Here is a 27,627-nt window from a genome sequence, read left to right as displayed (position 1 = left end):
TCAATATGAATGTGTGTGCGAGTGTGTGTTGTGGTTGTGTGTGTGTGTGTGTGTGTGGATGTGTGTCAGTGTGTGTGTGTGGATGTGTGTCTGTGTGTGTGTGTTTGTCTGAAGGTGTGTGTGTATCTGAAGGTGTGTGTGGAAAAGGCGCAAACAAAATTATAGTGATTATACTATGTCTTAATCAAATCATCAAATGCTATTTAATTTCATTTTGACGGTCTTAAAATGATTAACTATTTAATTTACTTGTTAAGAAATAACTACCACAGCATGGACTTTACTCTCAACATAACATAATCAATAAATTGTCACAATATTTTGGTGGCAAACGGTTATTATATCGACATCTTTCTCTTTAAGAATTCATTTCGCAGTGACACCGATCAAACGTACACAGATTAAATCGATAGGACTCTGACCTTGAACTTGGTCAAGAAACAATCAACGGCGTTTTCATCAGGACACCCGTTAACGGGAAAACACAGTCGCTGATATCTGAAAGAAAAACGTGGCATTAGTCATCGCTAAAGGCTCATTTAGACTGAATTATTTACTGTGAGTGGGGTGTGGGGGTGTGGGGGTGTGGGGGTGAGTGGAGGGATGTAATATCTTGTTCGTCTTGGTGTTTCAAGGAATGATTGCTATAATATTATAATGCCTGTTAATGTTACTGTTCGATACTGTAAGTGTCCTGTTTTTAAACGTCTCATCATTTCCCAAATAAATAATGTAGGTGTCCTTTCAGAAACGTTGTACCCCTTCCCTGGAAGATTTCTGCATCCGTCCCTGGTTAGAGAGCTAGTCGAAAGGTTTCAGTGTCAAACTAGTTACAGATTGTGTTCTCAAGAACAAGGGACCCCGAAGTAAATCACCCGTGCGTCTAGACTGTTCTCGTATAGACACAGACGCGATGGTATTCATTCTCGTATAGACACAGCCGCGATGGTATTCATTCTCGTATAGACACAGACGCGATGGTATTCATTCTCGTATAGACACAGACGCGATGGTATTCATTCTCGTATAGACACAGACGCGATGGTATTCATTCTCGTATAGACACAGCCGCGGTGGTATTCATTCTCGTATAGACACAGCCGCGGTGGTATTCATTCTCGTATAGACAAGTTCAAGTTCCTTTTATTGCCTTAAGTTTTACAACTCATCAGCATCATACAAACAATATAGCATATATTATACAGATATGTACACAATAATGTACAGGATAATGGTGGAGAGTGATTTAACATTATAGACATATATAATACATAGTATCACAGTACTGCTGACTTATATTACATAAAGATATAGGTCGTTATTACATAAGAGAAAATGTTAAATACTTGAGGTGCTACCGGGATACACATGTATGATGCACTACATTGTACATCACTATTAGCATTACGTCTTTATTCCACTAGTTCATTTCTTACCTTATTTGCCCGTTGTAAATATTTCCCAAGGTTATTAAGATCTTTATTATTGTCAGTTCTTAAAAGTTGTATAAGCTTGAAAACACTTGGACGTTTATAATAATATTGTTTTATAAATTGTGTTCTTATATCATTGTATCTTGGACGTTGTAGAATGAAATGGTACTCATCTTCTATTTCATTTGTATTACATACTGTACATAATCTTTCTGATCTTTCAATGTTTCTGTATCTACCAAATTCTATATTTAATTTATGGGCGCAGAGTCTAAATTTTGTAATTTCTTTCAATTGTGTAACGTCCAACGATTTTCTAAGATAACTTTGCAATTTAAATTCAGTTAATAAATATTTATACAAATTACGTTTTGACGTTGCTGTTATTCTATTGTAAGATTGTTGCTTGAACACATCACACAATCTTTGCTTAATTACACTGTAAGAATTATTATCAACTTCCGTTAGACTCCATATATAATTTAAACCAAGTGCATTTAGTTCCTGTTTAACATCCATTAACCAATTATTATCAAGCTGATCCATTTCCTCATATATAGCCATTAATATGCAGTTATTAGTATTACGTAGTTTGATCCAGTATTTAAAAATTCTTAGTTTTCTAATAATATACAATGGAAATCTTCCTAATTCACTATATACAAAATCAATACGTCCCTTTCCGTACACCCAGTAACTTTTTACAAAATTGTAAATGAATCTTTTCAACATCTTGGCCAGGGTGGAAGCCCCATACTTCCGATCCATAACTAAGAACACTGTTGACATAGGTATCAAATACAGCCGCGATGGTATTCATTCTCGTATAGACACAGCCGCGGTGGTATTCATTCTCGTATAGACACAGCCGCGGTGGTATTCATTCTCGTATAGACACAGCCGCGATGGTATTCATTCTCGTATAGACACAGCCGCGATGGTATTCATTCCGCCCTACAGCTCAGATAAGTATCACACTTATAACAATACACAGAAAACGTTTTCGTTCTTAGTCATACAAAGTGGTATCGAGTTTCCTAATATAAAGTATTGAGTTATACACGCCACTAATAAATCTCATATCAGAATATATAGCAACATATCCGATATTAATACAGAGATGTTGATGTATTTCCATGGTAACAGTTAACCCTTTTACGGAACAGAAAACACAAATGCTAAAACGTACGCCAGAGACAACGCCCTTGAACGGTCCCAGTTGAATCATAAGCTTAATTGAATACAAGCAAAACAACTTAAAACATTATGAAAGATTCATTTTGTTGCATAATGAGAGAAACGAAAATCAAAGTGAATATATTTTCACAAGGCGTTCTACGTATTATCGCTGGTTCTCGTCCGATGGTGAAGGGCGTACAGTGTTGCAATATCCTAGTTTGACCGTGTACCAGCCTTTTCATCTTTAAAAAAAAAAAAATCAAAATCCCGTACATTTTCATTATGTACTTGATGGCCGTAGGCTGTGCTCGTGACAGGTGCCACCGGGGGTGGGGGTAGGATGTACTCAACTTTCGTGAACACCTGATAGCATCACTGTTTTACAGTAATTCATGGGGGCATGCTATGACAGCTGTATATATTCCATTGACCTCTAGCCTGTGCACGTTCGGTTTTTCTAAGCTAGTGTTGGGAGTGGCAGTCCTCCTACAGGCGGTGCAAGAGGTATGAAACATCCTGTTACTGATCCCCCAGGATCTCATTGATGTACAAGGTAGTGTTCACTCTTGAAATTAAACTAAAGATGTCAGTAAACAGGTGATTTGTGACCTTTATTGGAACAGACTATAACACATTTTGATATTTACCCTTAAACTTTTAATTTAAAACTGCAAGTTAACTTATTATTTTGAATTGCAGCATAAATTATTAATTATGACAAGCATATTTATTGAATATAAATTCAATATAAGTACATTAGAAATGGACACAGTCATGCAACAATTTAAAGGTGCTATATCATAGTTATATGCGAGCTGTGATAAAGATTCTCCAATAAAATGTATTTTCTACTAGTAGATAAAATTATTTCCTATAATCATTTATGGGCATATTATTAAAGGTGTCTTCTTTAAATGTTAAATACAAATTTTATATATATAATAAAAAATGATTTGCAATAGCTGTCATTGTGCAACACTGAGATAGCACCTTTAATACCGGTATAATGGATCACTCACAATGGTTATTGACAGTTTGGCTAAAATGTTACTTATAAATGACTACAAATATTTAGTTTTGGAGAGGGATAGGGGTAAACCATCATCAGAAACAGCCCCTCACATATTTTAACAGCAATAAAATTGACACATGTTGACCAAAATTTGTTATAGTCTGTTCCAATAATGTGCACAAATCACCTGTTTACTGACAATTTTCTTTTAATTTCAAGAGTAAACACTACCTTGAACATCAATGAGCGCCCAAACAAGTAAATGCTAAATTAGGTAGACTATCATTAAATAGATATTTACAAAATATTTACTTGTCAGTTTTATATGTAAGAAATAATCGACGAAAATCATTTTTATTCTATTTCCGACAGTACTTTTTTTCTTTTTTTTTATAGTGCATCGGGTACTATTAAGGAAACTCTTTTTTTATATCTTATAATTCATATTTTAATATTTTTAAAACTTATTTTTCTTCTTTGTTTTGTCTTTTAATTGTGTCTTTGTGTGAGTGTGCGCGCGTGTATGACAGGGAAGGGTTGAAGGAACTCCAGAGATACGTCCACGTGTTCTTGTAAGCATCGCGATCATAAAACATTTATCGCGTTTCTGTCCCAAAACTACGAACACAATCAGGTTTAATTTAATTTTATGTGATCAATGTAGCACTGGTGTTCCTCGACAATTGGCGGCAGCCGGTAACACGTCACACATGGCGGGATGGTGTCAGACGCACGTGTTGCCGCCATGACACCTGCGATGTGCGGGAAAGCCGAGCGTGGTCAATAAATGTCGGTTCACGGTGGGGTGATGCGATCCCGGGACCAATCACGTGGGATTAACGCGCTAATTGCTGCCCTGTGTTTGCCAGGCCGTTTCGTGACAGTGCGCCACTTGTCTCAGCGCTTCCTGGGCCCTGATTAACAGCAAAACGCTTGGTTAGACCGCTCGGATTTCATAGTCAGCCTCTCTTTCAACAAACGGACATGCTCACTATCAGGGTCATTCCTGGTGTGGAGGGCGGCAGTTAACAGTTCCAGAAAGAAAACAGTTATATGACTGTACGCCCTTATATCAGATGAAAGTTCAAGCCCGCTGTCTTAGACATGGAATCCACCAAACTGGACTGCCTCGCAAAGACAGACAGAAGGTGTTGTCTTTAGTAATTTAATTCAGTGCTGATGACCAACCAAGTCCAATAACGCAATCCTGGACGGTACACACCTTAACCATCTGGGTCATTGCTGCTGTTCAGTATAAGCGGCCTCTCTCTTCCTTCCCTGTCTCTCCCTCACTCTTTGACTTTCTATCCTCCATCTATCCCTCTATCTCCCTCCCTCCATCTGTCTCTCTCTCTCTCTCTCTCTCTCTCTCTGTCTGTCTCTCTCTCTCTCTCTGTCTGTCTCTCTCTCTCTCTCTCTCTCTCTCTCTCTCTCTCTCTCTCAGTACAGCACTCACGTGAATGACGGTCTGAGAACCGCCTGTCTGGAGTACAGAACTCACGTGAGTGATGGTTTGAGGGCCGCCTGTCCGGAGTACAGTACTCACGTGAGTGACGGTTTGAGGACCGCCTGTCCGGAGTATAGTACTCACGTGAGTGACGGTTTGAGGACCCCCTGTCTGGAGTACAGTACTCACGTGAGTGACGGTTTGAGGACCGCCTGTCTGGAGTACAGTACTCACGTGAGTGATGGTTTGAAGAACGCCTGTCTGGAGTACAGTACTCACGTGAGTGACGGTTTGAGGAACGCATGTCCGGAGTACAGTACTCGTGAGTGACGGTTTGAGGACCGCCTGTCCGGAGTACAGTACTCACGTGAGTGACGGTTTGAGGACCGCCTGTCTGGAGTACAGTACTCACGTGAGTGACGGTTTGAGGAACGCCTGTCTGGAGTACACCTCCTCGGCCACCAGCAGGTCGTCCTCGTGACGCACGGGTTTGATGTGCGGCTCGTCGTGCAGGTTGTCCAGGTCGTCGTAGAAATAGAAACGCTTAATGTCGCCTATACTGGCTAGGTCGACAATCTGTAACAGAAACAATACACACGGTTAATGTCACCTATACTGGCCAGGTCGACAATCTTTAAAAAACAACAATACACACGGTTAATGCCGCCTATACTGGACAGGTCGACAATCTGTAACGGAAACAACAATACACACGGTTAATGTCGCCTATACTGGCCAGGTCGACAATCTGTAACTGAAACAACAATACACACTGTTAATGTCGCCTATACTGGCTAGGTCGACAATCTGTAACGGAAACAATACACATGGTTAACGTTCCCTATACTAGCCAGGTCGACAATCTGTAACATAAACAACAATACACACGGTTAATGTCACCCATACTGGCCAGGTCGACAGTCCATAACAAACAACAATACACACGGTTAATGTCACCCATACTGGCCAGGTCGACAGTCCGTAACAAACAACAATACACATGGTTAATGTCACCTATACTGGCCAGGTCGACAATCTGTAACAGAAAAAAATAATATAATAATTCAAAATACCATGTGTCAATGTCACCTACATTGGTCAAGTCAAAAACACCAAGTGTTAATGTTACCTGTACTGTTAATGTCACCTAAAAGGGCCAAGTCGACAATCTATAATATAAACAACAATACACTCTGTTGACGTCACGTATACTGAAAAGTCGATACTCTGACTGATCACGCTGTGAATTATTTCTGAACCTCCTTGTTTTCATAGTTGCTTTTTTGACAATGGTTACAAGAAAATACATCCATGGAGCTCGCTAAAGCTTGCTCCAAAGAGTGATTTGTTTCGACCCGTTTCAGACAAGAAACTATCTACAAAAGGACTCGTCCCAGAAACCATTAATACTGTTAATATCGTCAATACTGGCAAAGTCGACAATCAGCAACAGTAATAACAATACAATGCAATAAAAGTTGTTACTCAGTTATACTGGCCTGTATAATACTGAAGAACAACAACAATGCACATTGCTTTAATAAAACACAAAGTTTGTATTGACGGGATTCGAACCTACTCTATCGATTAGCATGCCATTTAACCAATTAATCCTAATTGTACTATCAAACGCTCGGTTCGATGTGAATGTAACAAACACAAATAAAATATATATGAAAACCTGTTATTGTAACCAAAACAAAATAAAAACACAGAACATGTTGTTCTTTAGCCAAACAAGAAAGCAATAAATACTGTGATCCGTGCGGAAAACAACACACATAGGACAGATTATACTAACCAGTACGATATAATGCACGCAAAGCCTAATCTAACCAATAGGGATGGAGTCGATTCTATATAAAATACGAATACGAAACCCATTATTTCAACCAATCACGAATGGTTGACGACCCGTCCAGTGTAAATTAGACACACATATAACGGTACAATGCTCGCCGATTGCAGTCGGGGATGAGATATAGTTCGATGGTAGAGCGCTCGCATTCGATGAACTCAAGTTTTTCCCAATTCAACCAGTGATCAATGACGGGTTCATTAAAAGTCTTGTCATGTGATAGAAGCGGGTTTTCTGTCACTCCTTCCATTCTCAACAATCGTTTTCCTCTCTCTCACAGAACAAGAAAACAATAAAAACTTGCCTGGCTTCCATTACTTTACATTTGACCAACTCACAAACACGTCCTTACGTCTTGTCTAATGCTGGCTTCCATACTTTACATTTGACAAACTCACAAACACGTTCTTACGTCTTCTCTAATGCAGGCTTCCATACTTTACATTTGACCAACTCACAAACACGTCCTTACGTCATGTCTAATGCAGGCTTCCATACTTTACATTTTGACCAACTCACAAACACGTCCTTACGTCTTGTCGAATGCTGTCTTCCATACTTTACATTTGACCAACTCATAAACAAGTCCTTACGCCTTGTCTAATGCTGGCTTCCATACTTTACATTTGACCAACTCACAAACACGTCCTTACGACTTGTCTAATGCTGGCTTCCATACTTTACATTTGACCAACTCACAAACACGTCCTTACGTCTTGTCTAATGCTGGCTCCCATACTTTACATTTGACCAACTCACAAACACGTCCTTACGTCTTGTCTAATGCTGGCTTCCATACTTTACATTTTGACCAACTCACAAACACGTCCTTACGTCTTGTCGAATGCTGTCTTCCATACTTTACATTTGACCAACTCATAAACAAGTCCTTACGCCTTGTCTAATGCTGGCTTCCATACTTTACATTTGACCAACTCACAAACACGTCCTTACGTCTTGTCTAATGCAGGCTTCCATACTTTGCATTTTGACCAACTCACAAACACGTCCTTACGTCTTGTCTAATGCTGGCTTCCATACTTTACATTTGACCAACTCACAAACACGTCCTTACGTCTTGTCTAATGCTGGCTTCCATACTTTACATTTGACCAACTCACAAACACGTCCTTACGACTTGTCTAATGCTGGCTTCCATACTTTACATTTGACCAACTCACAAACACGTCCTTACGTCTTGTCTAATGCTGGCTTCCATACTTTACATTTGACAAACTCCTTACGTCTTGTCTAATGCTGGCTTCCATACTTTACATTTTGACCAACTCACAAACACGTCCTTACGTCTTGTCTAATGCTGTCTTCCATACTTTACATTTGACCAACTCATAAACAAGTCCTTACGCCTTGTCTAATGCTGGCTTCCATACTTTACATTTGACCAACTCACAAAACGTCCTTACACGTCATTTTGACCAACTCACAAACACGTCCTTACGTCTTGTCTAATGCTGGCTTCCATACTTTACATTTGACCAACTCACAAACACGTCCTTACGTCTTGTCTAATGCTGGCTTCCATACTTTACATTCCTTACGTCTTGACCAACTCACAAACACGTCCCTAACGTCTTGTCTAATGCTGGCTTCCATACTTTACATTTGACCAACTCACAAACACGTCCTTACGTCTTGTCTAATGCTGGCTTCCATACTTTACATTTGACCAACTCACAAACACGTCCTTACGTCTTGTCTAATGCTGGCTTCCATACTTTACATTTGACCAACTCAGAAACACGTCCTTACGTCTTGTCTAATGCTGGCTTCCATACTTTACATTTGACAAACTGACTAATGCTGGCTTCCAACTACATTTGAAACACGTCCTTACGTCTTGTCTAATGCTGGCTTCCATACTTTACATTTTGATGTCTTGTCAACTTCCATACTTTAATTTGACAACTCACAAACACGTCCTTACGTCTTGTCTAATGCTGGCTTCCATACTTTACATTTGAGAAACACGTCCTTAAACTCAGAAACACGTCCTTACGTCTTGTCTAATGCTGGCTTCCATACTTTACATTTGACCAACTCACAAACACGTCCTTACGTCTTGTCTAATGCTGGCTTTCATACTTTACATTTGACAAACTCAGAAACACGTCCTTACGTCTTGTCTAATGCTGGCTTCCATACTTTACATTTGACCAACTCACAAACACGTCCTTACGTCTTGTCTAATGCTGGCTTCCATACTTTACATTTGACCAACTCAGAAACACGTCCTTACGTCTTGTCTAATGCTGGCTTCCATACTTTACATTTGACCAACTCACAAACACGTCCTTACGTCTTGTCTAATGCTGGCTTCCATACTTTACATTTGACAAACTCAGAAACACGTCCTTAGGTCTTGTCTAATGCTGGCTTCCATACTTTACATTTTGACCAACTCACAAACACGTCCTTACGTCTTGTCTAATGCTGGCTTCCATACTTTACATTTGACAAACTCAGAAACACGTCCTTACGTCTTGTCTAATGCTGGCTTCCATACTTTACATTTGACCAACTCACAAACACGTCCTTACGTCTTGTCTAATGCTGGCTTCCATACTTTACATTTGACAAACTCAGAAACACGTCCTTACGTCTTGTCTAATGCTGGCTTCCATACTTTACATTTTGACCAACTCACAAACACGTCCTTACGTCTTGTCTAATGCTGGCTTCCATACTTTACATTTGACAAACTCAGAAACACGGACTTACGTCTTGTCTAATGCTGGCTTCCATACTTTACATTTGACACTCACAAACCCGTTGTCCTTACGTCTTGTCTTGTCTTCACATTTGAACAACTCACAAACAAATCGTCCTTACGTCTTGTCTGATCCTGGCTTCCATTTCGTTGGCGTCCTTCGCGTCCCGCGTGTTGAAGACCGTCTCGAATACGTTGTTGTGGTGACGTATGGAGTACGTCTCGAAGTCGTCCTCGCAGTTCAAGAACAGCACGGGGTCCTCTCGCAGGTTGAACACGAACACATCCTGCAAGGCAGAGAGAGAGAGCGAGAGAGGTTCGACATTCAGCCAGATTAACATGGATTCACGGGTATATTGCAACTTAAACTATTCAATAATTAGTCCCATGGCCCTCAGTGTATTGCTATAGTTACACTTTGTCTGTGTGTGTGTGTGTGTGTGTGTGTGTGTGTGTGTGTGTATGTGTATGTGTATGTGTATGTGTATGTGTGTGTGTCGGAATGGTCGGAAGAAGTGTGGGGCGCGAAAATACATGTATTTATGTATTTAAAAGTCCCAAATCTACTTGGCGGGTTGGGAGGGCATGATCTCCAGAGGGCATTTTGAATTCGGGTGTTAAAATATGGCATTTCCAGCCACAGTAACAGGGAAAAGTGGTGGGTTACTGATAATACTGTATATCTTACTTTGAATCTGTCCAGAAAGCTGTCAAAGAGAGCAACAGTTCCATTTGCAGTTGGCTGGCCGCAGGCAAACACGGGGAAATCGGCCTTGGTTCTCCAGAAGTTGGGTGCGTGGTGCTTTTTTATTGTTTGCAGTACATCATCTTTCGCCAGTGTGTCCTTCACAACGAAATACTTGCCCTGTACGAACATTCAAGACAGCTATTGACAAAACGAAGTGTTTTTACAACCATTAACACACACCATAATATATATATATATATATATACATACACATACACACACACATTGTCAAGCAAATCTCCCCCCCCCCCCACACTTTTTTCGGGGAAGCCTGTCTCGACCCCCCTACCTCCTAAATGTCGCTTGCCAGTCTAGACACCCCCCCCCCCCCCCACCCTGCTAAAATGGTAAGGATAGTTTTCTCTCATTGTGTGCCAAGTCCATATTATTATATTCTATGGTTTCAATGAAGTTTTCAAACAGAACTGAATTTGTCTCTAATGGACGGACTGACAAAAGTGCCCATCGTCACGCATGCTCTCTGTCCCGGCGGAATCAGTTTGATGATTTATTTCTGTGCAAAGAGGCAGTTAAGAGTTAATATGAGTAAACTGAGTGCATGTTAGTGTAAGCGACATCACTTGGGACATGTCCATGGGCAGAAATATTGCATTATTTCTTGAATTTTATACTGCTGGTTTTAAATGCCGCTTTCCTGTCTTTATGTTTACTGTCCTCCTGGCGAACATCTGGTTGATGAAACGTTGATACCTTTACCTTGTGGTTTTAAACAGAGATTTATTTTTATTGGTTCTAGAATTTTTAAACAGGATCTTTTACGAACACAAGAATTGCGCAGTTATTCGACCACGTGATTGCTTACAAATGGAATACCTTGGTTTGGAAACGAAAGGAATGTTTTTTTTTTAAAAAGATCCCAGAAGCCATTTTTAATTGTTACGTGTCTACATACTGTTTCATTACGACACCAGGTCCAGAAATTATAAAGAAGAAACCTGCTGCCGCCTCATGGGCTACTCTTTCCGATCAACAGCCAGAGATATTTTTTAATGCGCTGTCCCAAATAACAGGACACCACATACCAGAGACAAGGACAAGGAAAACAGGGCAGGTGACGGGGAAAATGGAAATAATACTGACTCTTTTGCAACTTGAACAAAGCTGTTTTTGAAGAATTGGATCAAGATATGTCTGCAATAAAAACAATAAGCAACAGAATTTTCTTAAATGAGCCAAATGTGATAGACTTGACGGCATTCACTGGGCATAATGAACCAACACCACAAAAACCGTAAAGATATCTAAAGGCATACACCTATAAAACCAGGGCCAGGGAGCAGTTGACACTCACTACCTCAATTTTTATTTAAATACCCGTTTGTTTAAAGTATGAGATTTGCTCTACGTAGAGGAGGTGCTACATTAAACTGCTCCCTGGTCTAATTCACAAAGCTCTCTTAGACTCTGCTAGACAACAAAGCATCCTCTTTGCAAGTCTTTTAGCATTGCACTGCGAGATCGCAAAGTTACGAGAGTTTAGTGAATTGAGCCCCAGATTGTTTCTCACGACTCCGTCCTCAGTTTAGACTAGCACGGCCCTGATAATTCCGATTAGAAAGCATTGACAGGACAATAATACACACTTCGCGAGTCAACATGTAAAGAAGAGTAGAAAGCATTGAAGGTAACAATACACATTTTACCACTTCGCGAGTCAACATGATGGATGTCAAATATTTGGTAATTTGGACATTGTTCCATTATTAGCACGGATCTTTTATATGCACCATCCCATAGATATAATAGCACATTCAACGGACTTTAATATACCAGTCCTGGCGCACTGGTTGGATCGAGAAATACCCCAATGGGCGCACTGATGGGGATCGATCGCAGACCGCGCATCACGCGAGCGCTTTGTGAAGGATGAAGTCAATTATAAAGTATTATAATTGCAAGTTTTCTTGCTGATCGGCATATATAGGCGTATGAGATCGAAGCTTAATTTACGCATAAACACTATATGCTACATAAAATGACATAAAGCCAGAAATCAATCGTACAGAGTAATAACCCACCTCAGCTATTAATAAAACAGGAGACTCAAAACAACAACAACAATAATAACAACAACAACCCACTCCATCCTTCCACACACCCCCCCCCCCCAAAAAAAAGAAGAAAAAAAAAAAGAAAAAGAAGAGAATACAACTTATCAGAAGGGCATGCTTTAAAAAAAAAAGACTCTACCTTACTCTGACGATAATAGTAGATGAACTTGTGATGACAGGGTGTTCAACTACCTTTTTGAGGAGGTATTCTATTATTTTGATGAGGGAGTGTTATTACCTTAATGCGGGTGTTTAATCAGCTTGATAAGAGGGAGTTATATTACCTCAATGAGAGGGCGTTATATTACCCCAATGAGGGGGCGTTCTATTACTTCATCGTGGGGACGTTCTACTTCCTTTATAAGAGGGCGTTTTATTACCTCAATGACGGGGCGTTCTATTACCTCCATAAGGGGGCATTCTACTTCCTTTATGAGGGGCGTTGTATTACCTCAATGAGGGGGCGTTTCACTTCCTTTATGAGCGGGCGTTAAATTACCTCAATGAGGGGCGTTCTATTACCTCAATGAGGGGCATTATTTACCTCAATGAGGGGGTATTCTACTTCCTTTATGACAGGGCGTTCTATTGCATCAATGAGGGGGCGTTCTATTACCTCAGTGAGGGGCGTTCTATTACCTCAATGAAGGGGTGTTCTACTTCCTTCATGAGAGGGCGTTCTATTACCTTGATTAGGGGGCGTTCTACTTCCTTTATGAGAGGTCGTACTACAATCTTGATGAGGGGGCGTTTTACTTCCTATATGAGGGGGCGTTCTACAACATTGATGAGGGGGCGTTCTACATCCTTTATGAGACGACGTTTAATACCTTAATGACGGAGCGTCCTATTACCTTGATGACAGGGTGTTTTATTACTATGATGTGAGAGTGTTCTACTACCTTGACAAAGGGGTGTTGTAGAAAGTGATCTACTACCTGGATAAGAGGGTGTTCTACTGCCTTTACGAGGAATGTTCTAGGAAGTGATCTCCTACCTTGACGATGGGGTGTTTTATGAAATAATTTCCTACCTTGATGAGGGGGTGTTCTAGGAAGTTGTCTCCTACCTTGACGATGGGGTGTTTTATGAAATAATTTCCTACCTTGATGAGGAAGTGTTCTAGGAAGTGGTCTACTACCTTGACGATGGGGTGTTTTATGAAATAATTTCCTACCTTGATGAGGGGGTGTTCTAGGAAGTGGTCTACTACCTTGACGATGGGGTGTTCTATGAAATAATCTCCTACCTTGATGAGGGGGTGTTCTAGGAAGTGGTCTACTACCTTGACGATGGGGTGTTCTATGAAATAATCTCCTACCTTGATGAGGGGGTGTTCTAGGAAGTGGTCTACTACCTTGACGATGGGGTGTTCTATGAAATAATCTCCTACCTTGATGAGGAGGTGTTCTAGGAAGTGGTCTACTACCTTGACGATGGGGTGTTCTATGAAATAATCTCCTACCTTGATGAGGAGGTGTTCTAGGAAGTGGTCTACTACCTTGACGATGGGGTGTTCTAGTAAATAATTTCCTACCTTGATGAGGGGGTGTTCTAGGAAGTGGTCTACTACCTTGACGATGGGGTGTTTTATGAAATAATCTCCTACCTTGATGAGGAAGTGTTCTAGGAAGTTGACTACTACCTTGACGATGGGGTGTTCTATGAAATAATCTCCTACCTTGATGAGGGGGTGTTCTAGGAAGTGGTCTACTACCTTGACGATGGGGTGTTCTATGAAATAATCTCCTACCTTGATGAGGGGGTGTTCTAGTAAATAATCTCCTACCTTGATGAGGGGGTGTTCTAGTAAATAATCTCCTACCTTGACGATGGGATGTTCTAGTAAATAATTTCCTACCTTGATGAGGGGGTGTTCGAGGAAGTGGTCTACTACCTTGATGATGGGGTGTTCTAGTAAATAATATCCTACCTTGATGAGGGGGTGTTCTAGGAAGTGGTCTGCGATGCACCCCATGACGATGGGCTCCTTGAACTCGACAAGAGTCTGGTACTCCTCTCGGCAGTTCTTGATGATGATCGGCGCCACCTGGTTGGTACGCACCATGCACCGCTTGTCTGTCGACTCTAAACAAAAACATTGAAAAGGAAAATTTAGAAAAAGAGAGAAAAAAGAAAACAAAAAGCATTCTGAGAATACTGCTAACGTAATACATGTCCCCTACCGGTCCCAACTAATTTTCCTATCTCCTAAGTTCAAGGGGAAAACAAATGTAAATTGGTATGAAAGTCACATCTTAATACACGATAAAGCTATACACAAAATTTCAGCCCAATATCTATCTTTAGGCATTGCAAAAAAACACCAAAAAAAACCCAATAAAAAAAAAACCCTACCCCCAAAAACAACAACAACACAAAACAACCCAAAACAACATACGGGTAACTATATGTGGGATAGACGGCCGGACATACAGACAGACAGACGAACAGAAATGAAGCCTATAATCCCGTCCGGTTGGTCCGGTAGGGGACTAATAACTCTTTATTATAGGACAAACAAAATACAGCTTGGAAGTAATTGTTTTATGACGTGTCTCAGTGGTGATATTTCTGTAATATTTAAAGGGACATTCCTGAGTTTGCTACATTGTAAGATTTTTCTAACTAATAAAGTATTTCTACAATTAAACTTCCACATTAAATATATTTTCTTGTTTAGAATATCAGTGTCTGTATATTTAATGTGTTTCTGGTCGTCTTAATGTTTGTAAGAAGCCCAAACTGGATTTTGTTTTCAAATAATTTCGTACGTACGAAAAAATATATTTTAGGAAATAAAATGAAATTTAACCTAGTACAAATAGTATAACTATTAGAAACACGTTTACTATACAGCCATTAATATATTATGCAGAAAACTATATTTGATATGTGATTACAATCGTTAAAACGTCTCTGTTGGTCAATAACATCTTAAACATTGCAGCAATGTCAGGAATGTCCCTTTAAGTTAAAAGTTTGTTTTGTTTAACGACACCACTAGAACACATGATTTATTAATCATCGGCTATTGGATGTGAAACACTTGGTAATTTTGACATATAGTCTAAGAAAGAAAACCCGCAACATGTTTCCATTAGTAGCATTAGTCTTTTATATACACCGTCCCATAGATAGGATAGTACATACTCGGGCCTTTGATATACCAGTCGTGGTACACTGGCTGAGCGAGAAATAGCTCAATGGGCCCACCGACAGCGGTCGTTACAGATGGACCGCGCATCAAGCGAACACTTTACCACTGGGCTACGTCCTGCCAACTTAATATTTTAAATAGTTAGATTGCAAATATTACCCGGACATGATAACCCCAATATTTTAAATAGTCAGATTGCAAATATTACCCGGACATGATAACCCCAATATTTTAAATAGTTAGATTGCAAATATTACCCGGACATGATAACCCCAATATTTTAAATAGTTAGATTGCAAATATTACCCGGACATGATAACCCCAATATTTTAAATAGTTAGATTGCAAATATTACCCGGACATGATAGCCCCAATATTTTAAATAGTTAGATTGCAAATATTACCCGGACATGATAGCCCCAATATTTTAAATAGTTAGATTGCAAATATTACCCGGACATGATAACCCCAATATTTTAAATAGTTAGATTGCAAATATTACCCGGACATGATAACCCCAATAGTTTAAATAGTCAGATTGCAAATATTACCCGGACATGATAACCCCAATATTTTAAATAGTTAGATTGCAAATATTACCCGGACATGATAACCCCAATATTTTAAATAGTTAGATTGCAAATATTACCCGGACATGATAACCCCAATATTTTAAATAGTTAGATTGCAAATATTACCCGGACATGATAACCCCAATATTTTAAATAGTTAGATTGCAAATATTACCCGGACATGATAACCCCAATATTTTAAATAGTTAGATTGCAAATATTACCCGGACATGATAACCCCAATATTTTAAATAGTTAGATTGCAAATATTACCCGGACATGATAACCCCAATATTTTAAGGCATCAGCCCATTAATTAATTTAGCATGCAATCTATCAAACGTATTGCACTAGCATTTATATTACAATGATATAACTTATCATGATTATCAAACTATGTAACAGTCACGTGCTATTTTAAAAACTTATGTATACTCGATATGGAATACATACAGATTACATGATCGTAAAATCATAAAACATTTATGGAGTTCTCAAAGAGTTCTATTCGTATAAAACACACTGTATGATATGTGGTAAATAATTTATATACAATCTATATTCGAGACATTCAAATATGAATTTTGCTTTTATCTGCATTTGAATGTCGTATGAAAAATACATGACCTCGTATTCACAAATCAGAAGCTTTCTGTTTGCTCGTTCTTCAAAGCCTGCCATGTGACTGCAAGTTACAAACAAACAATACGGTATCTTTTATTAAATTTTCAATATCTCAAAAGCTATTGTCGGGCATTCCGAGAGTACTGCTAAAGCAACACACGTCCCCTACCGAGCCCAACTAATTTTCATATCTCCTAAGTTCAAAGTTAAATTTGATTTGCAACAGTACATGATAAAGCTATATAAAAAATAAAATAATAATAAATAAAAATAAAAATAAAAAGTCCTGAAAACAAATGTTTATATCTCCTAATTTTAGGGTCCCGTTTTACAAAACGATCTTAGCGTTAAGATCACCTTGAGTGCTTAACTATCTTGCGATGATCTTAGCGCTAACATTGTTTCGTAAAGCGGGGCATAGGGGCCACAGCTGTATGAAAAGTGGGTGAATGACCTCGGAAGTCCAACCTGATCTGTATCAGAACATAATCAAGCTATAAACAAAATGTCAGCTCAATAGCTTCAGGCAGTGCAGGAAAAAAAAAAAAAACCCAACAAAAAAACATCCGGAAAATTATATGTGCGACAGACAGACGGACGGACAGACAGATAGACAGACAGACGGAATGATGGATATCAAACCTGTAGTCCCCTCCGGTTGGACACGTAGGGAATTAATAATTTCGTCACAACATAAAATGGGTGTGGCTCTAAAATGCAAGCAGGTATCCGTGAGACACACGGCATCTTGCATTGCCTTAGTTGTAGAACTGCCACGGAACGTCTATATGTTTGATTTAGAACGAGCTACCAGACACCACGTCGTCACAGCGCCGTCGTGAACACAGACTCCATCCCGTTTTACACTGACGTAACGATCTGTCATCTAACCATTGTGTTCGTATGCAATTAGAAGCTGTCAGCCGCGGCCACAGACTAGCCAGCTCAATAACGTGTAATTTTTTACCGGTCTTAATAATACCCGTCTTAATATTCTCAAAAGTGGTCGTTTAAATTGAAATTATTTTTTTGGTGCCTGGATGGCAAAGAAATGAGACAGAGACACGGTCTTCCAAGAGGATCCACAAGCACATCTGAAGATCGCGTCAGGATCAAACGCCGTAGTTCGATATGCCACGAAGCCCCAAGAGTTAAAGACAGCAAGACGGTAAAACCGCTGCTCCCGAGGCGCTCTTTGATCATCGGGTCGATATACATCTAGAGTAAACGTGATTATTTGCCACACGCGGTTTATTTTCAAACAGTAGGTGTATGTCGGTGCGGCGCGCAGATGGCAGTGTTTTCGGTGATTGTAATTATTGTGATTGCCCGGGCAGTGTGTTTGTGTGTAGTTATATCGCACACAGCGACACAACGATCATCAAAGATGCGATCAACTTCGGTGATGCGATCATTATTATTTATAAATCTACGCAGTAAAACTACTGTTACACGAAGAAGGTTGTGATCACGTACGGGTGATTGTAGCGAGTGTCAGTGCCTTGGTAGCTCATCCGGGCTTACATCCTAATTAACGCCATAGCACGCTATGTGTGGTAATCATTGGCACAACATTTAACTACATTTGCTACGAAAATCCCAGCTGAATGACAAAGGCATTAAAATATTCAAACGCAGATCTCTACAAATGGCAGAATCCAACGAAATCTGAACGACAAAACCGTAATACGTGATCAGTGCCGTGTCTCTACACACTGCAGAGTCGAATGGGCATTTGACATAATAGTGGTTGATCCCATGAATCTCTATCTAGTGCCTCGTCTATATAGGAGGACAGCCACTCCCGAGGAAATCATTTTACTGGAAATTACATTCATCTCGCCCCACCACAAAGTTGACTAATTTACTAAATCAAAAGTAGCACCCGGCAAAGATCATTGGAATAAGTACATTTGTAATAACATGCACTCATGAATCATTGTTAAAACACTGATGATATCAGGTGAAATAAGAGCATATCCTGCCCCACCGGTGGCACCCGTCTTGAGTACCGCCACCACAGCTGTCAAGTATGTCACTTCATCTAAAACGATGGGGAAAAAAAATGCAAGTGTTTCACCAAAGAGATGAACACGTATGCACAAGTTCAAAATATGGAATAGCGTCAGCCATCCTTTTGGTCAGTGATGCGTCGTATTTAGTAAATATAGTCTAAATGGTTAGATAAGATCTACCATGAAGTACTGCCAGGACTGTCGTATACAACTATTCCCCACGAAGTCCCATTTCGTGTCTAGGAGTTAATGGTTGGCAGCACGGGAACCGTAAGGATGTGGGCACGTTAATACAGTTCCCTTCCCTATCTGTTATTCCCGTGACTCTTGGTGTAAATATACCAGCCATATAAGTGAAGCAGTGTTCACTCGTACATAGACTTCGTGGCATTCGTCTGAGATGCTTTGGCCATAAGATAAAACCCTCTTGATGGCCCCATTTTCTAATGTTTGTTCTGCCCCAACCAATGCCCCACGAATGGTATATGAATGAATGAATGAATGAATGAATGTTTAACGACACCCCAGCACAAAAATACACATCGGCTACTGGGTGACACAAATGGTAAGTATATTAAAATATTATTTATATATTGCATACCTGTCAACTCTCACGCATTTGGCGTGAGTCACGCATTTGTAAGAAGCATCACTCTCTCACACAACGTTACTATAATATCACGCTTTTTCTAAAAATAAAAATATTTTATGATCGTGCTTTATATTTTAGAGCTGAATTGAATTATATGCTGATTATGCAGGGTCTCTAAATTCGTTACCTTGCGGATGCTACCGATGACCTACTTGTATGGTTTAACACAATCTAATTAAAATTAGCTCCACTATTACATGTGGATCTAACAGCAGCCCGTTGGAGCTCATGTCCAGTTGACCTTTCATTCGACCAATCAAAACCTTACTTGCAAAATCATGCCAGTGATTTGAAAAGAATTTGAAAACATTCGGGATTATGCCGATGGTATACGAAATGATTCGGATGAATTACGAAGTATGCCGGAAACTAATTGCAATATAAAATTTCATATAAAATTCGTTTCAAGACGGGAAAAAAAAAACCCGTGATGATGTAGGCATAAAACTTGCACTCACTCGATTTTTTTTTTTTTTTTTTTTTTTTTAAAGAGATTTCCATTTTGGACTTAAACAAACAACAACAAAAAACTTCGCCCTGAACCTGCAGTCCCTGGACAATGACTTCTAATTTTCTCACGCCTAAGAATTGCCACAGGTTGACAGCTCTGATATAGTTATGTAAAACCACAGTGTAAGGGGCCGTGAAGAAATGTATAATACAATACATAAATCGAGGTAAGTATATTTTAAAACTTTGTATAAAAGTCAAAGTGTTTTAAAAACTTTACAATTAATTCTAGATGGAATTTAAAAGATTCCAAAACATTTCTGTTGCCAAATATATTTTTCTTCGGCTTGAGATGATCACATTCCACCAAAATGTACACATTGAGAAGGAGGGTCCTTCTTTAAAATAAATGAATAGGTCAAATATATATGGCCGATGCGGGAACGGCACAAGACTACTTCATCCTTCCCGCAACGTCTGTAGGATGACTGTCACTCTCCCAGGGCTAGCTTGACAGAATGAAGCTTGTTTGCAACCGTATCGTCCCAATCATCTTTCCAAGTCGAAAACATATATTGGTTAATATTGATTAAATAAAAATAAATTAAATATTGATGCTGAATCGGGCAATATCATGGAAATTATTGCGTCCGATAGAAAAACTGTAGCAAAAACCACATAATTCCCATCCGGTGATCCGTCTTTGTAAACAGGAATGTAATCACAGTACCTCTCTTGGATTTCCATGAAATGTTGTTTATAAATAACTGCATCTGTGCGATTTTTCTTTAGATGCACAAGATCGAATGCAATTTTTGGTGGTTTGATACACCAAAGTGGGAAAATAAAATATGAAGGCGTTTCCAAAATGTCTGTTAAATCAATGTTGGAAACTGATAAAAACTGCTTAATGCGAAAACCAAATGTTCAAATCGCATTCGGTTTAGCATCAAATAACTTCATATATTTGTTATCAAACACCGTATTATGTGCAGGATGTTTTGACATTGATGTAATTGTAGCATACTGCAGAGAAAGCTTTGCACGCCTAGCACCCAAACTAGGTTCGTGTGCATCGACGTACAAGCTCTATACAGGAGATGTTTTGAAAGCACCAAGACAAAGCCTAAGTCCCTGTTTGTGTATAGGATCTAGCATCTGCAAGTAAGACTTACGTGCTGACCCATACATAATGCATCCATAATCAAGTTTAGACCTAAATAAAGATCTATAAAGTGGGAGCATAACCTTTCGATCTGCTCCCCATTCAGTCTTGCCAGTAACTTTTAAGATATTTAGGGCCTTTAAACCCTTCTATGTAACATACTGTAAATGAGGAATAAAAAATAGCCTCCTGTCAAAAATAACCCCCAGAAACTGGAACCGGATTTTTGTCCAGAAAAGTTGAGGGTTTAAATGGCAGATATGCATACAGACGGTTTTTGACTTTGAAAATCTAAATCCATTGTCAGTTGTCCATTTTGAAGCTTATTCAAACAAAGCTGCAACTGACGTTCAATGATACTCATACTGGACGACCTGTAGCAAATCTGAAAATCATCGACATACAACGAGCTATCAACACCAGGATTTAAACACTGGGTAATGCAGTTAATTTTCACAGAAAATAAAGTTACTAACATGATGCTACCTTCAGGCACACCCATCTCTTGGGAGTGATAATCAGATAATGTAGATACCGATCGTACCTTGAAAGACCTATTTTGTAAAGACATTTGAGATAAAATCAGACATACGGCCCCTTAGGCCCATGCCATGGAGGTCTTTCAAAATCCCATACTTCCACGTTGTATTATAAGTTTTCTCGAGGTAAAAAACAGACCGATACCAAATGCTGTGTATGGATGAAAGTATCCCTACAAAACGTTTCAAATCTAACAAGATGATCGACCGTGCCACGTCTAGGCCTGAACCCACATTGCACGTTAGTAAGCAATTTGTGGGACTCGAGATACCAGACAAGTCTACGGTCGATCATTCTTTCCATGGTTTTACAAATGCAACTTGTCAAAGCAATAGGACGATAACTGGTAAGATTTGTTGGATCCTTACCAAGCTTAGAAATAGGAATGACAATCGCGTTTCTCCAATTAGAAGGAAAGTGTTTTAAGAGTTGATAGTATATTTCATCTGGTCATACTGAAGTAGCATGGACTTTACGTAGAGCGTCCTGCAACTCCTCCAAAGAGAAGGGCCTGTTGTATACTTCAGCATTTTCAGATGAAAAGCTTTTCAGCTTTATTTCTGACAGATGTAAAAGCATCTGTACTGAAAGAAGAAAAGGGGATATGAGAGAAATTGTCTGCCAATGCATTGGCAATGTCACGATGAGACGTCATATCCATATCATTGACAGACAAATGACGAACTGTATTATTTTCCCTTGATTTTAAGTATCCTATTCCAGACAGATTTCACGGATGTTTGAAAAGTCAACTTGGCGACATAATTTCTCCAAGATGATTTCTTACTCTGTCTGATAGCTTTACGAGCCTTTGCTCGAGCAATGCGATACGTATTCAGGTTTTCCCCGGTTGGTTCGCGTTTGAACCTCTCGAGGGTCCTGTTTCGCTGTTTGATTGCATCTTTGCAAGTTTCATTGAACCATGGTTTATTGAAACGCTTCGGTACTGCCAAAGTCCTAGGAATAGTTTCCTCTGCAATATCTTTCAAGATGGAGGTGAACAAAGACATGGGATCATCAGCACCAGTCATGGCTGTTTATTGCAGTCGAGTGCTGCATAGATGCCGATATTGATCCCAGTTTGCCTCTGTCAACCTGCATCTCTGAGCCCTTTCAAGTGATGGAGGTCCATCATTCTCCAAAATAATTGGAAAGTGGTCACTACCACAAGGGTCTGGACAAACATTCTAGGGGAACTCAAGACAAAGTGACCGACTACAAAGGGCTAAATTAATGGATATGAAAGAAGCATTTGCAGGACTATATGACTTTATTATCATGAAGTAATATTAAGTCATTTGTGAGAATTAAGTCTTCAAATTGTTTACCTCAAGTATTTATGTTATCGCATCCCCACTAGGTGTGGCTAGCATTAAAATCTCCCATAATAATAAAGGGAGTAGGGAGTTGATCAAGAAGAACTTGAAAGTCTCTACGGTTAATATTGTAATTGTTTCGAGGGGGTAAATAAACTGAACATAGAGTAATAGTTTTATGAGCCGTGACCTTTACAGCCACAGTTTGTAAATTTGACTTTAATATGACTTTACTCTGGGGAATGTTTTCATTTACAATAATGGAAATGCTCCCAGACGCTCTATTTTTAGTTTCTTGACATTTATAGTAGAGATTAAAGGCATACTGTTACGGATTTAAGGATCTTGTTTCTCTAAAAATGGATAATAAAGGAAGGTTTCCTGAAGACACACTGCAAGAGGATTATACTTTTGAATTAGAAGACTTAATTCATCAAAATCTAAGCCCACGACAGTTCCACTGGATAACTTTATTTTTCAACGGGAGGAAGTATGGGTTTTATCTTTGGCTTTGCTGGTGGACTTTGTGATCGGCAATGATCTAAAGATGAAATCTCCATATCATCATCACCAATATCAGCCAAAGTTTCATACATATTGCTGATCGGGACCGAACATAGTTCGATGTTTTTCAACCTACCAGAAAGTACTTCTGTAGATTTCTTTGGAAATTTCTTTGTGTCATTGCCTGTCTTAGGGAGACTAGTGCTCCACCTATTTGGGAGGGGGGGGGGGGGGGGGGGGGGGGGGGGGGGGGGGGGGGGTGTACTTAAAATCCAATGACACATGGGTTTCAATGTCCTTGTGCTGGAGAGTAACTTTTTCTTGATGTGCTGCTTTTTGCATTTGTTTTTGTGCCTTCTCAGTGTCAGACAATTTATTTTTACTTGGCTTCATCACAGTGCCAGGTTAGGTCTGTATTGACCGCAACACTTTTAGTGGAGATTTTGGCAGTCAATGTCTGTGTTGCTATCTCCACCAACCTTCTGGCATCCAAGAAGGATAGTTTATTTTGTACCTTTACCTGTTGAACTCGTTTTTCCAGTTTCCACCGTGGATACTCTCGCGAGTATGCACAGTGGTTGCCCTTGCAGTTGAGACAAAGTACATCGTTCTTACATGTCTTGTTGTCATGGTCAAAAAGACCACAACGAGCACATGTACGTTTACTTCGACATGTGTTCTGACCATGGCCAAACCTCTGACATTTGAAGCAACGGAAGGGGTTTGTAATAAAGGACTCAACAGGAACATTAAGGTAACCAGCTTTGACAGATTGGGGGAGGGTAGGGACATTAAAGGTGAGGATACAAGTATCCATCGGTAACAAGTCATTGTTTGGAAGAACCTTTATCCTCCTGACTGCAGTAACTAACTGTGAAGATACATTTTGGCATATTTCTTCCTCACTCACTCCCTTTGACGAGTTGAGGGAGGTATGCGGAGTTACCTTAATCGGCACATTGCAAAAAACCAACAAAAAAAACCCACCTGTCGACTTGAGGAGGCAAGTTCAATGTTTTTCGGTTAAAGGGAAAGTCACCCGAAATCCAGCCAAGCCAACAATTGCCTTTTGAATGGCAAAATATGAACGTTTATTCAAGGCACCGTTATCAGTGGAACTGATGACGAGAAACCATGGCCAATTTTGTGAAAAAATCACTTTGGATTTCTTCACATTTGTTTTAGATTTCATGGACTCCTCGTCCGAAGATAAGAAGTCCGAAACGTCGGTGTGGACTCTTTTAAGGGTCCCATCTAAGGTTGATAAATTTGTTTTACCCATATTAGATTAAAAACGTTCATCAACCATGCCTCCAACACACCACCGAGTCCAACAAGGGAACATGGTGCTGCGGATAACCAGCAGACAGCCATGCCAGTGATACATGGTTGATATACTAAGGCAATAAGAATAACAAAACCACCCAATTGACCCTAGCCACCGCCCTAAGAGCAACACATTCATATGGTGTATAAAATAATGTTTGCTCTTGACTAATGTAAACAAAACAAAGCTTGTTTGCTCTGGACCTTGGCGTGACCAGCCGATTGATCAGGTCGGGCCTTCCTGACCGCCCGTCTATTTGAACTCCGTGCCAAAGTGATGTATTGCCAGAAGTCATACCCGCAGATATGCCTCAACTCAACTACCAGGATCCCATCATCCATCTTCACGGATTGCACCTCACGGCCAACAAGGTGTCCCAAAAGGAAAGTTGTACTGTATTAGCCATTCTCAAAGAGAATGTTTCACCCCTGCACCAAGGTGATGTTGCAGTACACACAGGTATATCAAAGACAGTACACGCAGGCATATCAAAGACCGTGGGATGCGGTAGTCTATCTGTGGGAGAGTGCATATAAAAGACCCCCATGCTGCTAATTTAAAAATGTAGCGCGTTTCCCTCTAAGACTCCATGCCAGAATTATCAAATGATTGACGTAGCCGTTGATTAATAAATCAATGTGCTATAGTGGTGTCGTTAAACAAGACAAACCTTCTAGTAAAGGTTGGACCCAGAACTGATGTTTGACATTGGTATTTATACCACCAACCTTAAACTCTATTGCTTAATCACTGCGAAGTAGAGGTCAATTGAAGCAGCTCAGTACACGCTATAGGTGACAACTTACCAAATGGACAGTCTTCATGAAGAGTATAAAATCGGTAGGTTTGCGATGACTTAACGAACGAAAGGATTATGCAAATGTCAATTAATGAATCTCAATCTAAATCAGCAACACGAAATATAAACATGTACACACACACTACAAACACAACACAACACACACACACACACACATACACACACACACACCACCACCACCACCACCACCACCACGATATAGACCTACAAATATGGCGAAGTAGCATGTAATAGCCACATTTATCAATACAGTATATGAACCGGGTCGCGATCGCAGTTGCGACTGTCTGTAATAAGGACAACTGTAATAACTATATTTATGGGTGACATGAGCAAGATCAGTCGGCAGACGGGGCCTCTAACTACCGGGATACCCCCCGTGTCGTGTGGCCGACAACAACACATTAATAATTAACATCCTCGTCGTATTCCAGCAGTTGACGCTTTGCGATCACTGTTATTATCAGAGAATCGACAACTTCGTGTTGTTTCATTTCTCGCGCTGTGTGTATGACCTGTTAATTGTATTGATGCCAGCAACAGGGGCGATGAGGAGGAGGATTGAGGAGGAGGACTGTTTTGTATTAATTCACCTTCCAACTGAGGGTGGGATGGAGGCAGTGTATACATCTTCAGAATTGTGGGAGAAGTACCCCTGGGTCCATCGCTCTCCCTGTTATACGGTTTGAAACTACACAACTGCCCATCGGGAACATCTACGTTATAGTCGTTATAAGGGTCAAGGCTAGGTGGCAGACAGTCGCGGGTCTGAATCTAATAATGATCGGAAATGTTGTTGTGCTGGCGTGTGCGGTCGCCCTCCGTGGTGTTAGAGCCTGTTTGTTGATGAGGAGGCACCCACGTGGTGTGATGGTCATTAAACTAGCCAGTGCCACTAGTCGTATTTATTTTTAAAAACTTTAAGGTACACTGACCACATGGATAAACGGGAATTTTACTTTTAAATGCATTCTAATTTTAAACGAGGACGAAATATAACACGACTGTTTACTAAGGAATAAATTGCAATATTGTCCGTGTTTGGTATACCATCTTAAACATGGTTTTAAAACTATAAGAACATTATAGTATGTGTTATATGATGGATGCCAACAGTAGATCAGGACATGACCATACTAAAGTTTGCTTTGTATAACGACACCACTAGAGCACATTTATTAATCAATCATCGGCTATTGTATATCAAACATTTAGTAATTCGGATACAGTCATCAGAGGAAACCCGCTACATTTTTCCTAATACAGCAAGGGTTGTTTTATATGCACTTTCCCACAGACAGAAAAGCACATACCGCGGCCTTTGACGAGTTGTGGTGCACTGGTTGAAACAATCAGGTGGTTCGATCCTGCAAAGCATGGCCTTCAAGCAAGCTCTCAACTGATTGAGCTAAATTCCGCCCCATGTAGTGGATAGGGTTCAGCACATTATCTTAATAACATGAATGAGAGGACATTATTTTATAACATTCAAAATCGTATTTCCGCATAAGGCACCCATGAGGATATTTCGACAAGGTTGTGAGTGTCCCACTCCAATGTATGAAACAAAGTAAGAATGTTCGTCTACAGCAGGACTGCCACACACAAGGAAAACCCATTTTGTTTTTCAATTATTTGGGGGCGGGACGTAGCCCAGTGGTAAAGCGCTAACTTGATGTGCAGTCGATTTCGGATCGATTCCCGTCGGTGGGCCCATTGAGCTATTTCTCGTTCCAGCCAGTACACCACGACTGGTACATCAAAGGTCGTGGTATCTGCCATCCTGTCTGTGGGATGATTCATATACAAAAAATCCCTTTTTACTAATGAAAAAATATAGCGGGTTTTCTCTCTATGTCAAAATTGCCAAATGTTTGACATCTAATAGCCGATTATTAATACTTCAATGTGCCCTTTTTTCAATGATTTACCAGTTATAACAATGCTCTACACCCACGTGGCTTTGATATGTCACTTAAGATAAGTAATACAAATACATTACATC

General features: G+C 39.9%; 1 protein-coding gene across 3 annotated transcripts in view; it reads right to left on the bottom strand.

The window, feature by feature from the left end:
• LOC121378656 (paladin-like) overlaps positions 1-27,627 on the bottom strand; it is a 141,459-nt gene that overhangs the window by 32,666 nt on the left and 81,166 nt on the right. For all 3 annotated transcript variants that reach the window (XM_041506930.1, XM_041506932.1, XM_041506931.1), the window contains exons 3-7: positions 14,411-14,565; positions 10,346-10,522; positions 9,780-9,944; positions 5,484-5,647; positions 423-498 (exon numbers count right to left, since the gene is read on the bottom strand). In XM_041506930.1, the coding sequence (XP_041362864.1) occupies positions 423-498; positions 5,484-5,647; positions 9,780-9,944; positions 10,346-10,522; positions 14,411-14,565 (737 nt within the window). The remainder of the gene's footprint in view (positions 1-422; positions 499-5,483; positions 5,648-9,779; positions 9,945-10,345; positions 10,523-14,410; positions 14,566-27,627) is intronic.

The sequence above is a fragment of the Gigantopelta aegis genome, chromosome 8, assembly GCF_016097555.1.
Source record: "Gigantopelta aegis isolate Gae_Host chromosome 8, Gae_host_genome, whole genome shotgun sequence".
Taxonomy (NCBI): Eukaryota; Metazoa; Mollusca; class Gastropoda; order Neomphalida; family Peltospiridae; genus Gigantopelta; species Gigantopelta aegis.
This window is presented reverse-complemented; position numbering and strand designations above follow the sequence as displayed.